The sequence below is a fragment of the Acipenser ruthenus genome, chromosome 3 (genome assembly GCF_902713425.1).
Source record: "Acipenser ruthenus chromosome 3, fAciRut3.2 maternal haplotype, whole genome shotgun sequence".
NCBI lineage: Eukaryota > Metazoa > Chordata > Actinopteri > Acipenseriformes > Acipenseridae > Acipenser > Acipenser ruthenus.
This window is the reverse complement of record NC_081191.1, coordinates 53,026,072-53,049,531: the sequence shown is the minus strand read 5'-3', so window position 1 is coordinate 53,049,531 and position 23,460 is coordinate 53,026,072. Positions and strand designations below refer to the sequence as shown.

Below are 23,460 nucleotides of genomic sequence, written 5' to 3'. Positions count from 1 at the left end.
TTATGTGTATGTTTCCTGTCACACTTGACATCACATATGACATCATCAATGACATGGGCAATGACATCACTAAGCACATGACAAATTCTCCCCAAAGACTGCCCATACGGAAGTCATTGTGATTGGTAACATGTTCAGTAACTGCATTCCCACAATCTTTGCAGTCAAGCTCATTATTTCACCAGTGTTCTAAATAAAACCAATTAACTCAGAATACAGTAGAGCTCATTAATTAGTTGGGACCTTCCACAAGCCATATTCCTCCAAACTCTAATATTGGAATCCACAACATTGGCTTTCTTCTATGAACTACACTGTTTCAACATGGCAAAAGGAGTCACTGCATTTTCTTCAGTATTATTATTCATTTTATTTTTGCACTGTTACCCATTCTTCTTTCAAACTTTATGCATTTACTGAACATGTTACCAATCGCAGTGACTTCCGTATGGCCAGTCTTCAGGGAGAATTTGTCATGTGCTTAGTGATGTCATTGCCCATGTCATTGATGATATCATATGTGATGTCAAGTGTGACAGGAAACATACACATAAGGATGCAGAGTTAAGGTTGTGTGGCTACCTTAACTTGCAATTTTCTAACCTTTCGGATATTTGCAAACAAACTTTAACATTACTTTAACAAAGTTTTTGCCATTGAATTTCCATAGTTTTGCAGAAGGCATCTTGGAAAATCAGACAACCAACAAGAAGTATGTAAAGATTTTTTTTTAAAGCCAGGTTTATTGAGGCAAAATCATATGTTGTTAATCTCTGCCCCTGAGGCTAGAGGAGGGGGGAAAGCAAAGACTATCCCTGGAGGCTGGAGAGGTGGGGACAGCAATAACTGTACCTGCGGCTGGAGAGGTGGGGCTACAAGGACTGTACCTGAGGCTGGCTTGGGGGCTGAAGTAGTGGGGACTCAACTGCTGCCCTGGAGGCTACAGAGGTGGGGACAGCAAGGACTGTACCTGAGGCCGAGGACGTGGAAGCAGCAATGGCTGTACCGAGGCTGGAGAGGTGGGGAAAGCAACGGCTGTACATGAGGCTGGAGAAGTGGGGACAGCAACCGCTGCCTTGGAGGCTGAAGAGGTGGAAGCAGCAACGGCTGTACGTGAGGCTGGAGAGGTGGGGAAAGCAACGGCTGTACCTGAGGCTGGAGAGGTGGGTAAAGCAATGGCTCTGTACCTGAGGCTGGAGAGGTGGGGACAGCAACGGCTGCCTTGGAGGCTAGAGAGGTGGAGACAGTAACGTCTGTACCTGAGGCTGGAGATGCGGCGACAGCAACGGCTGTACCTGAGGCTGGAGAGGTGGGGACAGTAACGGATGTACCTCAGGCTGGAGAGGTGGGGACAGCAACGGCTGCCTTGGAGGCTGAAGAGGTGGAAGCAGCAACGACTGTACCTGAGGCTGGAGAGGTGGGGACAGTAACGTCTGCCTTGGAGACTGAAGAGGTGGAAGCAGCAACGGCTGTACCTGAGGCTGGAGAGGTTGGGACAGTAACGGCTGCCAGAGAGGCTGCAGATATGGCGACAGCAAGGACTGTACCTGAGGTTGGAGAGGTGGGGACAGCAATGGCTCTATCTGAGGCTGGAAAGGTGGGGAAAGCAAGGGCTGTACCTGAGGCTGAAGAGCTGGTGACATTATTTGAACAGTACTGCCAGGGAGCAGTTATTCTTCATGTTGTGTGGCTCTGTCCACTCACTCTAGAAAGATCATGTAAGAATCCTGCAGGTTTTTAGGCAGACGGATGCATGCAATTTAAGGTCTTGATGCCATATTGGATTTGCTGTTGCTTCTTCTCTCTTCTATGTGTCAGGCGCATTTTTCAAGTCTTGTCAGTTCTTTACCTGAATTAGACAGGAGATATTTGGATCAACCACCAAAGGAAAAAAAGGTTTCTGAAATGTAATAAATAGAATTCTATACAGTGATTTTGATATCTCAAAATGTATATAATAATCTGTGATATATTAAGAGGATTTATTAAAAATGAAATAATAACAATATAAATAAAAATAATAACAAATTGAATTGCCCAAAAGTTGTAAAAAATGTAATAAATATAATTCTGTACTGTATTGTCTTGACGAGTTGCACACATAAACAATTACAATACGAATATTACTACAGTTGTAATGTCTGTTTTTTTTTTTTTTTTTACCGGCTTTAGACTACTCGCTTTGAGTAGTATTCATTTATTTATGTTCTCAATTCAGGCCGATTTGATTATCGTCATTAGTCATGTCTTATACTTTTTATTTTACTCGTGGATGTTGTCTGATACATCCTTATTTTAGGGGTTTCTTAAATCAACACAAATGATTAATAATAGCTTTTACCCACCTGTCAGTAAATTACTTCGCGTTGTGAAGGTCTCTTTCAAGATAAACATTCTGTAGCGGCTGAAGAACAACTTCGTGGACCAGCGCGCGCTGTTAATTAAAAAATTCTCAAACTTCCTTTGGCAGCGATATACAGTAAACAAATAGCAGAAAGTGTTTAATGTATGTGCTTAAATATGGAATATATAACACGCATACATATAATAGTATGCATTTATATTATATGTTATTTGGCAAAACATTATCTTCTCACTTTTTTTTTTTTTTGGAACCTACGCTATACAAGATCATAACCATTTACAGTATTGCATTTTGACAAATGACAGACGACTTTCTTTTTTCGTATCCAACAGGCAGTATGTGTTTATTTTATGTGAATCAATGTGTTCCTCAACGAACAAGAGTTTTGTTCAAGCCGGGCCATGTAAAGCTGTCAGTCAGATCATTAGTTTAACAAAGCAAATTACAACTTTGATAGAAACAAATAATCACAAACCCAGTAACAACGATCTTCAATAAACAAAAAGCATTGGAGTTTAAAATAGGAGGTGTCATAACAAATACATTGTAGTCTTTATTCTTTTTTATCCATTTGGAAGACGCCTTTATCCGAGGCTTACATGTTATTATTTAACTAGTGCTTAATTTGTGCCAGGGCTCTCCACGGCACCACTTGGTTTCCCCCTTCAGTTATGAACGTTTTTTTTGTTGGTTTTTTTCGCTCTGAAATGTGTGTTTTTGTGTTTTTTTATTTATTTTTTGGTTTTTTTTGTACTTTCACTATATGCAAGCAGCAGCAATGTACAGACTTTAATTTTAAATTAAATTATCACTGGAGCCCCGCCATCCCTGAGCAACAATACAACCCAGCATACACGGTAATACTGTAAAGTGCCACTGCATTCTCTGTTTCCCTTGTTTGTTTCTCTGACCACTGACGCTGTGTGTGTGTGTGTGTGTGTGTGTGTGTGTGTGGAATGGAACAGTTTCAATGAACTCCCGACTGTATCATAAAGTGGGGTGGGGTGGGGTGGGGGGGGGGGGGGGGGGGGGGAAGAAAAACACATTTCCTAAATGAACACATTATTATTAGTTTCCCCAGTACTGAAGACACAAACACTAATTATTATCACTGATTACCAGTTTTATCCAGACAGAAATACAGATCTGACCCGTGTGTGCTGAACTATAGGCTATTCAATGTCTCCCTATTCAGTGAAATGGAACGGTCGAAAGCAACACTGCCAAGCACTGACGTCAGACAGAAGTGACGTCAGACCGTTATCTTTTTTTGGTTCAATTTCGGTAAAACCAGGACCCCCCTGAAAATATAAATACCCCTTTGCACATCTACACTCCCAGGACTATGTGTATGCCAAGTGTGGTTCCTTAATTAGCAGTACTGTTTGAGATACAGGTGTATACAAAAGCATCTTAGTTTTTCATTTTTTTTTTTTTTAAACAGCTGTTTTTATCGCCATGCTGTATCTCAAAAAGTATATAATTTCTTTTTTTTTAAGTCCATCAAATAATAATAAAAATGTCCAGAAACACCTTTGATGGTACCCTGGTATATGGATATAGGCCTTGTGTTAAGATAATCTTTGATATTGCTGTAGCAATGACACTGGTTTAAATAATTTGAAACTGCATTTGCATTGTACTTTATACAGACATCAGTAGGTGTAATGGCAGATTCATCAGTAGCTACTGTTGGTAGTTGGCAATGTTCATAAAATACTGAGATTAAGTTACATTTTAAGCATGTGTGATACAAGAAGGGTAATGGTTTACAGAATGAAAAATAGAAAACCAAATGCCACAAAATGCATGTCAGAAATAGAGATCCTTTATACAGTGAAAAAAACCTCCAAGCCTGGTGGTATTACTTACAAGTTCTCCCGAGCTCTAAGTGTTTGATGGAAACTTGTGAGGGCCATCTGGAGGATAGCAAATGTACAAGGATGATGAGCAGAAGCCAAATAGCTGCTTTGTGTTAAAAAAAAAAAAAAAAAAAAAATGCTTTGTGGAAACTCATGAAAGCTGTGTGGATGACAGGAAATGTACAGGGATGTTAGGAGGCAGATGGCTGCTTTTTGCCAAAGGAAAAAAAGTTTACTGTTCTTTACAATACTGGTTTTTGGTACATATTACATATTAGCATACTATTACAGATATCTGTTAGTAATTAAATATTAGCTGATATAAGACTTACAGTAATGCAGCATGTGACTTATTTCCTTGGGAGACAACTTTTTTACATCTCAAAAAATATGTATTGCAGAGCAGTGGAACTCAGCAGAACCTACTTTTACAGCAATGGACAATGAGGGGAGGTGGGACAGTTGACGCCTTTTGTTATAAGGGGGACTTAAAATTCTTGTATAAAGAAATACAATGAAAATGGTATTTTTGGAAAAGAAATACTGGCAGAAATAAGTATAACCTACTTAGTCATTTTTCCCTGTAGGGCATGTATATATTATGTGTGGAGTTATTTGGACAGACTTACTTTAAAAAAATGTTTTTATAGTATTGTGATGTTACAATGTAGACCTGTAGCTGTATAATATAAGACGTTCAGAAAGTAAAATATATAAATGCTAAGTGTATTTTAATCAAATACAATATGCATAGTTTAACTACCTAATCTATTTAATATAGATTTACAAAATGTCAGGCAGGCATACCTCTATTAAAAAATTATTAACCTATTTATGCTTTTAGTTTTTTTCAGGATGGCTTGAAAACGGCAGACAAACTCAAACAGTACATAGAAAAACTGGCTGCTGACCTGTACAATGTAAGTAAAACAACAGAAAATTTTACCCAAGGTCTCAGTGGTTCTGATTTGTTGAGCCATTGAAGGCTAAGGGACATATTTTGAAATGCAAAGACAAGTTTTATACTGTATGTTTTATACTTCAGGATTTCTGGGTTATAGAAATCACTTGGGCACAATTACCCTAGATGGCTACCATATTGTTGTCACATAACTTTTTGGTTTCCATAAACATTTTAACAGTGTTACAAATGATTTCTGTCTCCAAGAATTGTGTAGAACTACTGTATGCAAAACTGGTATTAATTAGTCCATCCAAAAAAACGTAATTCCGCAGTTGCAGAAAAAAACACGGAAGTAGCCCCTACTTTTCAATGCATAGCACTGCTATTAAGTGGCACTAGAGTAGCACATTAACACTAGCTGTAGCGTCGTGAGAAGTGTGGCGGGATTCAATCCGAGCGTGAAGCAACTTCATTATATGGGCCGTACAACCTCAAATCAATAAAGACGGCTTGGGTAAATTAAATGCCGTGATTGGCTGAACAAGATCACAAGACCGTGCAGTAAGAATTGTCTCATGCATGACTAGGGGAGAATCACCTCTGAAGAGCAATCAATTTCCTTGGATTTATTTTCTTTAAAATCTTGATCTTTTTGGCCACAGTGATTGTTCCTGTAAAGCAGTGGTCGGCAAATGGTGCCCGCTGGCCAAATCCAGCCTGCGGACAGGTGTCGTCTGGCCCGTGGATGCCTCCTGGCATGGCTGAGCGAGAGCGGAACTTCATTTTAATATTACCGCAAGGGGGCTGTCATGGGGAATTCCCTGTATGACCTTCATATATTTCATGCGAGTAAGCAGAAAATTAAGTGTTTTGCAATATCGATTCCAAAGTACAGCACTTGCGGATTGTGATGATACATTTATGCCTTGCTGTGGTACTGGAATCTTTATGTGATAGACAGGAACGCAGAATGACATAAAATACAATTCAAATGTAGCATACTTTTTATTTTTAATGCTTCATTGTGTTATGACAAATTCAATGAGAAATGGCACTTTCCTACATAGGAAGGAACACAGAATAACATCTCAAACAAAATTCATTGCATTATGACAAATTTAATGAGAAAAATGGCACTTGCGTTCTGCGATCAGCTTTAGAACATCAGGTGTGATAGACGTGACAGTGATACGTAGGCAGTCCTCCAAAGATTCTTGTGTCGGCCTGTTTCGTGCATCTGTTTTTAATATTGCATTCATTGTGGAATAAGCCGCTTGGCATGTGTAAGTAGATCCAAACATGGAGAGCACAAACTGAGCCAGCGGTAGTTGTCTGGACATATATAGGCGGACCAGAATGATTCCAGATTTGCTTTGTTAATGAATTCAGTTTTCAGCAACAATGATACCTGCAAATATACTACTATTTCTAGTTGTTGCTTCGTCGACTGCAGGAAGCACTTGCATTGCATGGGACAAAAAATCACCATCGGGGTTGATTGAAAACGGATCATGGACAAAAATAATTACGTACCTGGGAATGCTGAAGTTGTCAAAGCAAGCACTGAAATGGTCTTTCAGCTGTACAATAAAGTCTGTCATCGTTAGGAGTCATTTTGAGTTACGTTTCACTTACAGCATATCAGAATGTTAAACTAAACTAATGTGTCTCTTAATAGATACAACACAGATGCTATATTATTTTATTAATATTTATTTGGAGGTTACAAAGACATACTATCACAATTGTTACTTCTTTTTTCCTTTTTGTTTTTTTTTCAACTGGCTTGACCAGCTGTTTTTTATTGACGAGCCGGTATGACATTTTTTGGGGGCGGGGTTATTGCAAGTGGCCCACTATCATTTGACCTGCCGTCAAATTTAATTGCCGACCACTGCTGTAAAGCCTTGGTCTGCAGATCTAAAAATGGGGCGCATTGGATCTTAACAATGAAGGGAAAGCGTATGACAAAACAAAACAAAACAACCTAGGTTAATATTTTCAAGATTATGGTATACAAAGTTAAATATATTGCAATAATTGCAGACATCAGTGTGCATTATAATGTAGTGAGCAGTTTTGTTCAGGTTGACTGTCTTCTGATTCTGGAGAAGTTAAACTAGTGTTGAGAAGCGTGTTTTGAGGAATAAAATAAAGGTGCAGTGTGTGATTATTGTGCAGGTGTGTCACAAGGCTGGCTGAGTGGTGACGTCAGAACCAGGAAATCAACAACACAGACAGGACGGTGAAATGGTAAATTAATGCGTTGATGCACTGTTAAATATTCAGCAGCCAGAAAATAAACAGTTTTAACAAAACACAGGACACGGCACTTTAGCCAAAATAAACAGACAAACAAAACGAATAAACACTAACAAACAGGGTGGACGAATGCTAAACACAAAACAAGTACCGTGCTGGTGCTTCCAGCACGTTGTAGCAATTGTTTTCTCTGGTTTCTTTTTAGCTCCTCTCCACACCCGTTCTCCACTCATGAACACACAACCCAGAGTGAATGAAACGTGCATCTATATATATATATATATTATGCTGGGATTCAATTACCAATTAATTATTAACTTGAATTCACTAATCTGTGAAAACCCCGTGCTCACATATCAAGTACTTTAAATGCACGTGAAGTGAAGTGCAATCCCTTGCCTAAATACAATTAACATTTTAAATAACTCGTGCTGCGCGCACCCATTTATATCCCGTGCAGCCATCTCTATACACCAGCATTAACACACCACACGCAACATACAACACAGAAATGCACACGGGCGGGGCACGTTGCCCCAAGGTGAAATAGTGATTTCAAAGGTCAACTTTACTTACCAAAGTGTATAAAACATGTAAATAAGTTATATTTTTGGATTTTAAAGTTGTACTGAAAAAAAAAACCAACCTTAAAAATTATAATAAAAAATAAAAAAATGCACTCAGCAGTAAAATATTTTTCCAGCAAATTTGTAGCTTCTAAAGACAAAGTATAGGAACTATTTTGCACTGGTGGAAGGATACACTTAAAAAAACTTCATTTTAAATTTTAAAATGTTATTATTTTTTTGTTTTCTTTTCTTTTTTAAAATAAACACAGTACAATAGCCTACTCCCAGGCATGCATAAGAATTTACCACACACCATGTCTTAGGTTATTGCCAAATAACTAACTAACTGTGACTTGACTTTTCTTATTCATTAATACTCATTAACACTGTTTTCCATGGAAAGGTCGTTGCGGCAGAATTGGACAAGTTCTTTTGCAGAAAATATATTTTTTTTCTCTTTGAAGATTGTAAGAAATCATACTGCAGATTTCTGTGGGGCTTTTTCCGTAGAAAAAATGACTAAAGACCTGTGTCTTTTTGATGAGGTCTGGAAAGGGAAAATTGTAAAGTCGGACCTAGTCCGACATAGGACCGCAAAGGGTTAATTCATTAAAAAAATAAACAACAAAAAATAATATTTCATAAACGTTCAGGGAGTATCCATTATGTATTTATTTATTAAAAATCGTAGTATCATACATACCCCTTCAACGTTGCGCCGAAGCAGTACCTCCAAAAAATACAACTGTTACGGCCAAATCGTAGCCTTTGACATCTCTGCATGATGATTAGGGATAATAATCATAAAAAACAAAAATGTGCACATACTGTACATATGTATATAGAGAGAGAGATATGTTAAATACATGCCAGTAGCAATCCACAGCATTCGGTTATTCAGCTAGTATCAATAATTAACGTATCAATATTGTTAACTAAAGGACTGACATGACTACAGTTATGGGTAATATGAAATATTTTAAGTATCAATCTATGTTAAACATAAGGGTTTTATTAACCATTCCGTGTTGCCAAGACACTGATTCTCAGCGGACATCTGCTGTCAGCTCTGGTCCGTCCGCGTTGGTGTTGTCAGAGTCTCAGAGTTTGAGCCTTCTGATTCTGAAGCATACAACTCGAATTGATACATTTCTCTCTCTACATCAGATCCATCACTACATAATTCATATTCATAAGAGGTGTCTGAAACTGATAACATAGGCTACAATCACTTTCACTTTCGCTGTCATCCACACTGGCAGATGCAAGTACATAAGTACATAAGAACATAAGAAAGTTTACAAACGAGAGGAGGCCATTCAGCCCATCTTGCTCGTTTTGGTTGTTAGTAGCTTATTGATCCCAGAATCTCATCAAGCAGCTTCTTGAAGGATCCCAGCTTGTCAGCTTCAACAACATTACTGGGGAGTTGGTTCCATACCTTCACAATTCTCTGTGTAAAAAAGTGCCTCCTATTTTCTGTTCTGAATGCCCCTTTATCTAATCTCCATTTGTGACCCCTGGTCCTTGTTTCTTTTTTCAGGTCAAAAAAGTCCCAATGTGACTGTCAAGAGACTGTTGCATGATCTTGGTTAGCGGTTTGTAAATAACTTCTTTCATTTCTTTGAGTACTATTGGGAGGATCTCATCCGGCCCAGGGTTTTTGTTTATTTTAACCCTTTTCAGTCAATTTATTAAGTGCGTGTCAGGTGCGTCAGGTCCAATTTATTTTCACACGCGCAGTTAATTTTAGAGGCGCTGTTTAAAAGTTTTTTTTTCCACAGTCAAACGGGTTTAAAAGGCCCTGCATATCAACAAAGCACTCTCTCCAGCCCCGCCCCACCCTTTTGTTCGCAATAGCTTTCACATATGCTAAGAAATAAATAATAATAATAATAATAATAATAGTCGTACATACCGATCAATCATCTCCTGATCACTCGTTTTATCACCAAACGCCTCAATAATGCGATCCAAGTCATTATTTTATTACTATAACATCTGAAAAAAGCTCTGCAAATGTCTGTGATATTCTCTGTGTGCTGATTCAGTATCAGCCAGCTTGTTTCCTTATGACCGCCCCTATCTGATGCCAGGGGCAAGTATAACTATTCATGAGATACGACTTTTTTTTTTTCGACTGGTCTCGGCTCCTGTTGCTCCCACTCGGCCATTGAATGGTTTTCTCGGCTTTTTCCAGAGAAAAAACAACTAAAAACACGTTTTTTGCGTCTTTTTGATGATGTCGGACAGGGTCCGACATTGGACCTGATAGGAATAATTGCAATGTCCGACCAGGTCCGACATAGGACCGCAAAGGGTTAAGAGCTCCTAGTCCCTTTAACACTTCTGCCTCTGTTATGCTAAAGTTATTTAAAACTGGATAGGAACAGGTCGACATGCGGTTATCTCACTCTGTGAGGTTACAGTCTCCTGGCCCCACACCAGGAAACGGCAATCGCTCTCTGTGTATTTCCGGGTATTTGATTCATTGTAGCACGATTAAACATAATTTGGTAAAATTAATGTGATTATATATTCAAGTGAGACCTGTTAATTTTATTTTGTATGTTTATGGTAACAGTCAGACTCCTTTACAACTTTAAAGAGCAAAAAAAAACATCTTCCTGTCTGCTGGTGACAGAGTAGTCCCGTTCCTTCCCATTCCCGGAATCTTAAATCCCATTCTTGCCCACGGGAGTCCTGTCTTCATGTCACTCTCTATTTTAAAGCGCTGTTGCACATTTATTAAACAAACAAGAACACAAAATAAACACGTCACGAGGGCCAAAATAAAAGGTTCAAACAAAACAATAAATGCAGACTGGGCATTCGCTTTCACTACACCGTCACCCCCAAACTCCTCCAACAAAAAGGATTTCTGGCTCTTTCTTTTACATGTGGCCACTCCTGAATTCGCACTCAGTTACCTAATTGGGGAATGGCCTCACTGTTATTGTTGGCAGGGACAGAATTAACCCCATCACTGTCACCATAGGCACCAGGTTGTATGTGCCCGTGCTCCACCAATTTTCTGTAACGTGGGTCAGAAAGACACATGCCTGTAACACATAGCGCTGTGTGAGAGTGCTCCCTGCTCGGCCGGGATTACCAGCACTGTGCCTTGGATTTGTAAATAGTATTTGGTTGTTTAAATGAGAAATAATTTGAGCCCAGTATAAATTTAGTTAATTCCGAAAGGAAATCTATGGGAAGATCATTTAGCTTTGCCTCAAAATAAAAATACAGTGCCCCCGAACCACCCTCCTGTGTTATGTTAGTGTACAGACTCTCCATATCTAAAGAAACCATAAATGCTTTAGATAGAAATGTATATGTATCACGAGTATCTGATAAATAAGATGGCAACTCTTTTGCAATATTAATGTTTTGGAGATTCCCTGATACTATAGGCCTTCTTGAGGGCCTGACAGGAGAGATCTGTGCTGGCTATTGGGCACATGCATGATCCTGCAGGGGAGGGTCAGAAGCCCAGTTTGACCCTCCTGTCAATCATGGCAGTGACATAAAGAGGGTGTGTTGCAGGGACCTATTTGATTGGTTGAGGGGCGGGTCTTGGGGCGCGGTCGACTTCATAAAAATGACAATCTTCTATTCCTTTGGTTAGCCTAACCAGGATACAATCCAGCAGAAACTGGCCAGAGACCTGGAATGAGAGAGAGAGAGAGACAGAGAGAGAGAGACAGAGAGAGAGACAGAGCTAGAGCTGCTGGTTCTGCATACAGCAGCCGGCGGCAGTAGAGCCTAAGAAAAGGCAGCAGAGACGGCTGAGGAAAACAGCCGCTCGATGTGGTTTTGTTACATGCCCATACTGTTAGATATAGTCCATGGGATGTTAGTTATTTAGTTTAGGGGCACCGGGGCAGCTCCATGAAAGGATACTGAGGGAAAAAAAAATGTCATTGTACATCGTGCCTTGCAGGCTAGCGGGGGCTACGAGACCTTGCTTAAAACACCACTTTTCTTTGTAGTTTTATTAGCAGTGTTTAGTTTCATTTTTATTTTCTCCTTGTGATTATGAACAATTATTTCTACACTTGCAATACCTGTGGGCAATACCATTGTCGGTAGCAACCCTGAGAGTGTCCGCGGCAAGAAGCACCTGTGTGTTTGTTCTTCCCCCTAGGGATACCATTGCTACCTGCAATTGCACCCAACTGCTTGTGGAATTATAAATAAATCCTGTGTGCCTGAAAGACACATTCTGACACCCATGTAATCAGTGAACTGTCCACACACCCTCTCACAGGTCCGTATAGGATTCTCATGTATTTTTGGTCAAATGTAAAAACTAGGTTTTATAGGAAATTAATCTTTTAAAAAATCATATTAACTCTGTGTGATTGTTACTTTGCATAGCCTTATCCAAGATAACATATCTGTGTTTAAATTTTAATATTCTAGCCAGAGGCGCATAAAAATCTTTATTATTTAATTGTCTTAAAGCTTCAGCTACATAATCCTTACTATTCTGGATAACTATAGAGCAGCTTTTGTCTGCAGATTTAATTATTATGTTGTTATTATTCTTAAGTTCCTTAATAGCTTTTCTCGCTATTTAACTTACATTAGAATGTTTGGGACAGAAGACTTTGTAATATTTTTTTCTATATCACTTTCCACTAGTTTACTAAAAGTACTTATTGTTGGATTCAATGCACCTACTGGAAAAGAGGAGATTTTTTTCTTAAATGTATCAAGTGGTATCTGCAGCAATATGTTTTTTAGTCAGAAAAGAATGTTTTAAATGGTGCTTATAACTAGGGGTTCTGATTTTCAGGTAATTAAGTTTTTTTTAAATCGGGTAGAATTTTTTTATAAAAAAATTGGGTGAAATTGGGTACATTTTTCTAAATATAATCAAGAAAGAACAAACATTCAGCTAGAAATCGGGTTTTAATCAGGCATGAGATAAAAAAAAAATGCTTAACCCCAACAAAGTATTTACAGCTGGCTACTTTAGTAGCCTGAAATTTAATTGTAACTAGTTTTGAAACTGTCATAATTCATTCAAAATTTTTTGTTTATACGATTTATATTAATCTGTGACACTTGTCATCAGCTCACTTCCAATGTTTTTTTAATAGACCTATTTCTCTGTGGGCGTTCGGAGTAAATGCACTTATTTAACCATGTGACAGGGTGCTCGTGTCACGTGTGTGGGTAACCGCTGTTTAGGCAATACAGAGAGACATGGGAGGTGGAGTTGAAACGCCAGCACAGGCGCGCAGGATTTATTAATACAAAAGAAAGTAAATAAACAAAGGGGTCATGTGACATTACCAGCGACGGTAACGCACGGAGGACACATACAGCAAGCTATACAAAAGGCAAAATAAAACACAGTACAAAAACTACAAATAAAAGGTGCCACACAGGGCGAACGCTAGCCTTATAAACGAGGCGTCCCGCTCCAGGAACCGGCTACACTACGTAACCCTCACTATACATTACTTGGGATCACTATCCCCTAAACTAACCTACTAACCTACAAGCACTGCTTGCAGTTTCAGGGTTGCATAGCTGTTGTTCCGCAGCTCCCCTCTGTAGCATGGCGTTGCAGTCGCCCCGAGTGATCTCCACCGGATGTTTTTAAACTGCCGGACACTCGGTCGAGACCCGAGACCCACCTGCTGATTGAGGACCGGCACAGCCAAGCACTTGCTGCCCTTCCTCTCAACCAAGCCCAGCAGGTAGCAAGTCCCAATCAAGCGCCCATCTGTACAATCAATTAATCAAACAAATCAACATATAAATCAACCCATTTCCACATATAAATTACACCAACACTAATTCCCACCTGTGCAGGGCAATCGCCCTTTGTGTAATCAGGGCACGCATCACTGTATTTGTCTTTGTGTAATAAGGGCACGCATCACTATACTTGAATTTAAGATACAGTATTTATCGAGATTACACTTGACTTCAAGGTAATGTTGCATTTTACCCCCTGAAGATACATTTTACTCTCTCAGTGTTAAAATTAGAGGGTATGTTACTCCCAGACCCAAAACCTCATCTGGAGCACTGATTGTAAGTGAAGATAGTAACCAGGAACAGACAGTAAAGTTACAAATCGTTTTGCCGAACCTAAAACCGATGAAGACCTAAATATCAGATCGGTTTTCAAGAAGTACACAGGCAAAATGCGAGTGGGCTTTAAGCTTGTTTGAACAGTGAGTACCCTTTCCAGCCTAAATAGAATTACCATATACAGGTATGAATATGACCACTTTGTGTTTTAGAGCTAATTTTGACCCCTTTCTAAGTTGGATATAAATATATATTGGGACATTACAGTTGCAATATTTTATGAGGATTTCAAATTAAAAATCTGATTTCAAATATCTTCTACCATTGAGAAACTACAAGATTTTTACCGAGCCATGGTCTGTATGCCAAAATGCCCGAAATAGCCCTTTTTCAGTGCTGCCAGCTATCTTATAGAAGTAGTCCAGACTAAACAAAATATCATAAAGTACATTGCCAAATTGTATGTAAAACCTTTTAAAATGTATGAATAAATAAAAGTAAAAAATGTAGTTGTTTTTATTAAATTATTCAATATGTTTGCATTATGAAGAGAAAAATTATATTTATATACAAAAGTTATATAATTCAATACAACCATCATAGCAAATCAACAATAACAAAAAAAAAGTGTCTATAGAAAAACAAACTATATGATGATCATAAAGCAGTAATCGTAAAAATAATGTGGTGATGCAGTAAATGTGGCCACCACTGTAAGGAAATAAACAAATTAATTAAGTAATCAATTAAGTAATTAATAAGTGGTGTAGTGTGGTGTATGCATGGTCAAGTACAAGTCTCCTCTTGAGCTTGTACTTTTCTGCTTCAAAATACGCACTGGTAGGTGTGTTTCCTGTGTGTGACATTTTTGAAGTGTATCATCAAAATTGGCATGGAGGGATACAAACTGTTTGTTCCTCGTGCCTAGCCTTATTCAATGACATCTTGGAAGAGAGATTGCATCATTGGTGCTTAGGCACCTAGATCTGTCTGTGCTTAGATCTATCATTCGAGACTCATATAAGGAAAGTTACTAAAGTATCCTTTTATCATTTGACAAATATAGCTAAACTTCTTATTTCTGTATTTGATACTGAGACTAATGCATGCCTTTGTTTCATCTAGAATTGATTATTGTAATGCACTTTTCTCTGGTATCCCAAAACATTCAAGAAAACATATTTTAAAGAATTACTTTACTATCTTAGTATTTCTATTTTACATCTAAACTGCATTTTCTTTTTGTCCTTTTTTAATTCTAATAATGTTTTTTGTTTTAAACTTGTGTAATTGTTCTATTGCTACGAACATACTTTTTTCCATTTCGTTTTGGACTTGTTAATAGATGTTTTGATTTTTATGTTTTTTTGCATGTATTTTTTTGCATATTATCTGGAGGTTCCACAAGTGCCACACAAAGATGGGTTTGCTATTAAGGAACTGTAAACATGTAGTTTCTGTGAGGTGGTTGGCATCTTTTAGATGTTCTGTAATCAGTAGTTTTAATCTATAGATCTTCTCCTGTTCAGTATGTTGAAGGTCAATTTTGAATGTCAAAAAACAATATAGAGCTTAAATGTAGTTTTTCTCTGCAGATAAAACAAACACAAGATGAAGAAAAGAAGCAGCTGACAGCGCTTAGAGACTTGATTAAATCGTCACTGCAGCTTGACCAGAAAGAGGTAGGAACATTGAAAATGTTTGCATCACAGCATTGCAAGGAATGGCATTCTTTGAATTGAATTTTGGGTATGCTAGATATACATGCTGGATATGGATGAAGGTGGATTTGTGCCCATTAGTTTCTGTGAATTTGGCTAAGAAAATCGTTAGCATTTTTTTTTTAAAACCACATATAAAAATATTTGTTGATGTGCAGAAATTGAGTCAAGATGGTATTTTTTTCAAAAATAATGTGAGAATGTTAATAGTAAAACTCCAATTAAACAATCAAAGACAATAACACTTACCATGATGAATACTTTGGGCCAATTGAAATTAGCAAGAGTATACTTTGATACAGATTTTAAGTCGTTTTTAAATTTGTAACACGATATAGAATAAACTTGAATAAAAATGATTTATGAATTCTTGAATAAAAATATGTTTATTTGTATTTATTTGAACATGTATGCGCTTATTTTACCTTTACTGTACATGCCCTTTACTATTTGTTACCTTTCTCTTAGTTATTTTTGCATGCTTAATATTATTGGATGTTAAAAGATCAATCAAAACAGAGCCTTTCTTGGTTAATAATATATAGTCTGTAATGTGCAATGTGACAGTGCATCAATTTCTTAGGTATACAGTGTAATGAGACTTTCATTGTAATCATTTTTACAAGTTGTATTCTAACATCCATTTACAAACACTTATTAAAAATAGTAAGAACAGTAAGTGGAGTATTGCTATTTCCTTCATGCCATTTGAGTTGCCAGTGATGTACCATGCTGGTAGCCAGTGTTAAACAAGGCCTTGCTGGCAACCAGTGTTGTATCACACTGACTGCTCAGTGTAATACCACAAGGTATCTTTGTCTAAATGTTAAAATAGCAATATTTTCTTTTAATGCTTTCATCTCCTTAAGATATATAGCCTACTGTATAATAGACTACAACCTTGCAGTTGTTAAACACAAGACATATGAGGTGAAACTTCAAAAAGTTTTACTAACCTGTGGAGACAAGCAAACTGCTGCTGAAAACAGTTTATAGGGCTGCACAGTGTGTGTGCGTGGTGCACATTGTCTTGCATTAATATTAATGGCCAGGTTTACATGCAGTTTAGAACTCCAAATTCTCTCTCCACCGTCATGACTTATGTGGCATAGCATAGACACACCACGCACATTCCACTCGGTATAGGAAGCGTGCATCTAAAACATTGTACCACTTTAAAGGGGGGGCGGGGGCGGGGGGTTAAAAAAAAAAAAAAAAACGTACACCGAAAACATAGAGACGTATCCCTTAGCAATGAGATGAATTACACTAACCTTAAGTAGCATATATCATGGGTACCTACCCAAAATAAAGTTGTTTGTATCGCAAAATGTATTAAATTAGCATAGCTGGGAATTGGTGCCAGTGGCTTTATCATTGCTGTGGACTACCGACAGCACTAGGCATGAGAGGCCACCTATAGAGACAGGCTGCACTTGTGGTGCTTCAAAACAAACTAAAAACTTTGTGGAAAGTTTAAGAAATCTGAACGATATCAGTAGTTGCGCAAGGCTAAAACTCAATATCTTTATTTTTATATAGCGCCTTTTCATAGTGGACCACCATCACAAAGCGTTTCTCTCTAGGTTCAGTAAAATATTAAGGCGTAAATTATTTTCCAGCGCCATGCTCTGATAAAAGATAAATGCAAATAGTTACAAACTAGAAATTTTGATTTACATATGTAAAAATAAATGCCATTTCAAACATACTATGCGTAATATATAATTATAAACCCTTTTTGTACAAGCAAATATTTCCCTAGTCATAATCTTATTTAATTAGCAAAACTTAAATTGAACATTTATAAAACGAAAGAAAACTCTGTGGGCCTAGCAATGCGATTACACAATATACAGTAATAACAAAATCATGATTTAACTTAAAACATTTCACTCACAAATCAATCGAAGAAACAGTCACACGTCTATATCACTAAATGTCTGGATTAAAAAAAACTTTTCAAGGCTTATAAGCATTTTAATAAAAAATGATCTGCAGAGACAAGCAAACTGCTGCTGAAAAAACAATTTCTATGTTTGCCTGGCTGTGCAGTGCATGCGTGGTAAGGGACCTTTGATAAAGTGCACACATTCACACACAAGAAAAGGATCATCTGGGAATTACCAAAATAAAGGGGTGTCTTTCATGAACTGATGAACGAAGTGTTTGTTCTTTGTAATTTTATTATACACAAAGAAAACTATTAGAGCATATATGTACTTTTTGTGGCAGATTAATTAGTTTGATTCTGTAACATAGTTAGCAAACCGTTTTTATTATTATTATTATTATTATTATTATTTATTTCTTAGCAGACGCCCTTATCCAGGGTGACTTACAGTCATAAACAAAAATACATTTCAAGAATCACAGTACAGGTATTAATACAATTAAGAGCAAGATAAAATACAATGACTTTGGTTCTAGCAAGTACAAGTATATGACAAAATACGATTTAATAATGGAGCAGATAACAGTGTCAGTGATAGTTACATCAGGATATAATTAAATACAAAATACTACAGATTAAATGACACTTGACAGATTACAGTACTCTAAAGTACAGGATTAAATGCAGTAAAATAGGGGGCAGATAAGAGCAAGTAAAGCGCATTTAAGGAAGAGTGATAAAGTGTCCAGAGGGAAAAGAGGAGTTCTACAGGTGCTGTCTGAAGAGGTGAGCCTTGAGGAGGCGCCGGAAGATGGTCAGGGACTGGGCAGTCCTGACATCTGTAGGAAGGTCATTCCACCACTGCGGGGTGAGGGTGGAGAAGGAGCGGGCTCTGGAGGCAGGGGAGCGTAAAGGAGGTAGAGCTAGTCTTCTAGTGCAGGAGGAGCGGAGAGATCGAGTGGGGGTGTAGGGAGCGATGAGGATCTGGAGGTAGCTGGGTGCAGTCTGGTCAAGGCATCTGTAGGCGAGTACAGGGGTCTTGAACTGGATGCAAGCGGTGATCGGGAGCCAGTGGAGTGAGCGGAGCAGTGGAGTTGCGTGGGAGAAGCGAGGCAGAGAGAGCACCAGACATTATTCATGGAAATACAATATTACATGTGTAACACAGTCTTTAGATCTTTAGATACACCCTGCTGGCTAAGTAAAACAATGTTAGTGTTTTGTCTGAAGATAAATAAATCAACTACTGTTGTTTTCTGTGCTTCTATTTATGACTGCACTTTGACGTGAGGCATTTTTTTTTTTTAATAAATATTGTGCATTATCTTCTTGAAGCCATTTGTTTGTTTGTTTGTTTTTCGTGGGAATCCTGTTTACATCTGTATAAATGTTGATGCAACAAACCATTTACATGCTACTTTTGATGCATCTTCTACTTGTGAATTTCTTTTGGCACCTTGAAGTTATTCTTAGTTCCCCATGCTCGTATGTGTCCTGCATGATAGTTGAGCTTTGCTATAGCTTTTTGCACCAGCAGATCATTTCCCTTTTAACCCTCTATTTGTGTTCATTGTTTGTCTTTTTCGTGAATTTAGCACTGCTGAAAAAATATGTTTCTGTGCTGTTATATATTGTGTTATTATATTACTTAGTTAGTTGTGTATTTTAAATGTTTATCACTCATTTGTCTTTTCATCTGCCATTTCTCTTTCTGTATCCAGACAAGGTTTAATATTTTACTTCTGATATTTCATCGACAAGGGATCAGATCATTTTGTGAAAAGAGTTTTAAGAGTAGTGTTTTAATATATTTGTTTTATAAAGAGTAACAGCAGCAAGGGAGAAAATTTCAGAAGAAGAAAATGAACTAGCACCTGTAATAAATGACAGCTAATGACTGACCTTAGGGTTTTCAGAAATAATTCTCGTTGTTCTCCTTCCCACTCAATTTTTATTTTTTCAGAAGCTAAAACTACAGGTATAATTTATTCTATTCTGATTTTCAATAATTTGTATGACAATTTAGATTGAATAGGAAAAGGTGGGGATTCACTGTGAACTGACATGGGAAGTTCTGTGTTGTGCATACATACGTGATGTGTGTGCTTTCTGTGCATTTTAAGGAAAAGTATGACAATTGGTTAGAAGAGCACTCTTTCTGTGCTTTACTTTTTTTGTTGTTGTAATTACATCTTTAAAAATAGCCTTTGTTAATTGCTTTGCTTTTATAAATGTCTTTTATGCTTTTGGTTAAATATGTATTTCAGTGTTACATTGATAGGATATTCTTTTGAAACGATTTTGCTATACAGATATACTGACATTTACTGGTTAGTTTTAAAAACAAACCCACACTTGTACCATGTGCATTTTTATATGCTAAATTGTTTAAAATCATATTAGAAAATCCTGTTTCTCTTCCAATTGTTTGGTTTATTTAGTATCTCTGTCTGTCATATCATGTAAAATACTTTGCATTACACACAATGAGTTTCAGGTAGATGTCAACAGAAACTAAAACATCAACAGCTATTATGCCAATGCGAAGGTGTTTTGGTCTTAATGACAGCTTTCATATTGTTCCCAGATTAGACTTCTGACTGTATATCTACAAGTACAAGCACCAGTAAATCACATAGCACCTTGTTTTGATAAAAAATGATCTAGACCAGTCCACATCCCTTAAGGTTTCATCTACTTAGCAAGCATGTTATGTTTGTATAAAATCAGCTATTTACGTAACATGTAGAAATCCCCCCCAGAAAATACACATTTCTTTAGGTTTTGATTGCAGTCAGCTCTGATATTGTCAGCAACTTCACCTGTTCCTTTTGGCTGTGAGTGAATTTTTAATCAACTGCCACCTGCTGCCAAAAGAGTATGACACAGAACATCCAAAATTGAAATTATATTTAACTAGCTATTTTCCTCTAAGACTTAGTCAAAATATATTAGTTTTATTTTTTAAACTTTTGATCAAAAAAATCGAATGACCTAACTTTAAGCATATGTTAATATTATGGTAATTACTGTATCCATTAAACATTGGAGAGCGGATTTGAAAATGTATATATACATGGTGACCTGTCAAAATAAGCTGTGTTGCATAAATTTAAATTTTGTTCTCAGGTCTGATATAAAGTGATGCTTGCATTTTATTGGCCACTCATAATGTCCCCAGTAGTCAACACTGTATTGTCCATTACTATCAAGTGCATTACAGCAATAGTACATTTTCATGAAACAACCTGCCACTTGGTGAAAGTCTAATTTGTATGTGGATCAAATTTACCATTGTTTAAAATAATAAGATAGATTGAAATAAAAAAGAATACATCTAATTATATAATAAATCAAGTAATAAATGAAATAGAGTAATCTAAGTGCTAATGTGTGACTTTACATGTGCTCTAGAAAGTCATGATTTTTATATAACCTATAACTTGCTGTTTTTTTTTTTCTTGTGTGATCTATCTTATTGTTATTGTTTTGTTTTAAAATAAGATATTTCACAGATATGTAAAATGTAGGTTCTGTAGCAATACCCAGAACAGGTAGTCAAGGGATTTCTTTAACACATTGAGGTACAAGATTTCCTCGGATGTACTTGCAAGAAAACTGAAATGGGAAATGACACTAGGCAATATTATGCAGGCAGGAGAAACCTCATTAAAACACTTCCATTATAAGTATTGCTTTGGAATCCTTGGCTTACATAAAAGTACTATATTTTAAAATTAAACTATAAAATAAAAGTGAAGTAAGAAAGTAAAAGTACATATATTACTTTTTTTTTTTTAATCTATGGTAGATATTTACCTATATCAACTCATGTCACACAAAGTAGTGACTCTCACTCACTAGCAATCATGCTTTCATATTTGATTTACAAAAATGTATTTCATTAGAAAGTTCAAAACAAGAGTTGAATACAAAAAGCATGCGATTATAGGTTAAAGTGAACGTGTTGTGGCCACAGGCCTTTACAGTGCAATGTGTTTGCTTGTTTTGAACTTTCTAATTCAATACATTTTTTGTAAATAAAATATGAAAGCATGATTGCTAGTGTTTGGTGAGTGCTTGGCATTTTTCTACATTTTGGTCAATATCTTTTGCCTTTAGCACCCCAACAAATCTTTACATACAGTTTTTACAGTGTATGCTATTTCTTAACTAATGCAATTCTAAACAAGGGCATATCTCTACCTTTTACATTCTGCTTCTTTTCTTCTATTGCTTTTCCTGATTGAAGTCTAGAAGAGTAAGTTCTAGCTTCCGTGTTTGTGTGAAGTATTTATACTTAATGGTATTTGTTTTGCTTTGTATATATCTTTATTCTCTAGAAGGTGAACAGTGAATATACTAATTATAGAATTGTGATTATTGCATGTTTCTTAAAATTATGTAATTGCATAACCTCTTTCATATTTAGCAAAATTGCATGTGTGTGTGTGCATGTGAGGTTGGAACAAAATTATTGTTTGATCGCTCATATGTAAATCTTCTGAACTGCAGCAATTAAAATGTTTTTTTAATCTTCATATGTTCTTTTTTTTATTTTATTTTTTTACCAGGACTCTCAAAGCAAGCAGGGGGGATACAGTATGCACCAGCTTCAGGGCAATAAGGAGTTTGGCAGTGAAAAGAAGGGATATCTCTCAAAGAAAAGTGATGGGTATGTGGCAGATGTTATTACTCTAATCTTCACCAGAGCAGTTCTGTGAGGAATCAGCAGGACACAGACTAACTTGGTTGTGGATTGTTGGAGTCACTAATGAAGTATTAAGACACGACAGGGAATGGGTTGAAATGATATAACTGCACACTTAAGGCGCTATAAGGCACGGCACAAAGCGGATTACCTTTAACCCTTAAGTGTGCGGTTATATCATGTCAACCCTTCTCCTGGAGTGCCTTAATGCTATTATAAAACGATTATAAAATTATTAGATTTATTTACTTTTTAAATTAACACAGCAAATTAAAAAAAAAAAATCTAAAATCTTTCCAATAACAGTAATATCATTGTGCACAAGGAAATAGTTCCAGTGAAAAATATACAACATTTGTTTATTTATATATGTATATACAGTAGATGCCGGTTATTAGCAACCCTGATAAAGTCAACTTTCGGTTATTAACAACATTTTCACTGGAACCAATCCCATCCCATAGACTTTAATGTTAATGGATTTCAGATATTAGCAACTGTCTGCCGCTTAATGACAACTTTTTTTTACAATTTCTATGGCTACGGCACACACACAAATACAGCTCGTGCACACATTGCAGTGTCTATGTATCAGTTTTAATAATTTACATTTATTGAGTCTGATTGTCGTCTGTCATCATGGCTTCAAAACGTGTAGACCTTTCTATAGGCGATAAAGTTCGGATTCTGGAGGCACTATGTGAACCCGGTGCTAAACAATTTCACTTAATAACAACGTTCAGTTAATAACAACTTTTTGCAGGGAACTGAGAGGATACTAATAAGCGGCATCTACTGTGTGTGTGTGTGTGTGTATATATATATAAAATGTGTATTAAGTCAATTATTTCTGTACATCAATTATATTAACATATTACTTGCTAATTGTACTATTTAATTAATTGATATATATATTTAAACGTAGTAAATGACATAAATAAATCTGATAAAACTTTAATTATAGATCAGTGATTTTTGGAATAAATGTTCACTTGAAAATTCCCAGATATATGCAGTTCGAAAATGCTGTGAATTAACTGTGTTGAGTGTTGTACTGCCAGAAGGCTGGTGTTACTGTGTTGCTTTGTCTTTTAATTACTGCTAAGAATATGTTGTTA

At 36.8% G+C, this 23,460-nt stretch overlaps 1 protein-coding gene across 2 annotated transcripts in view; it reads left to right on the top strand.

Moving 5' to 3' along the window:
• Positions 1 to 23,460, top strand: part of LOC117435781 (arf-GAP with SH3 domain, ANK repeat and PH domain-containing protein 1-like) — a 208,580-nt gene that overhangs the window by 106,115 nt on the left and 79,005 nt on the right. For both annotated transcript variants that reach the window (XM_059013767.1, XM_034059202.3), the window contains exons 10-12: positions 5,072 to 5,147; positions 15,612 to 15,698; positions 22,206 to 22,306. In XM_059013767.1, the coding sequence (XP_058869750.1) occupies positions 5,072 to 5,147; positions 15,612 to 15,698; positions 22,206 to 22,306 (264 nt within the window). The remainder of the gene's footprint in view (positions 1 to 5,071; positions 5,148 to 15,611; positions 15,699 to 22,205; positions 22,307 to 23,460) is intronic.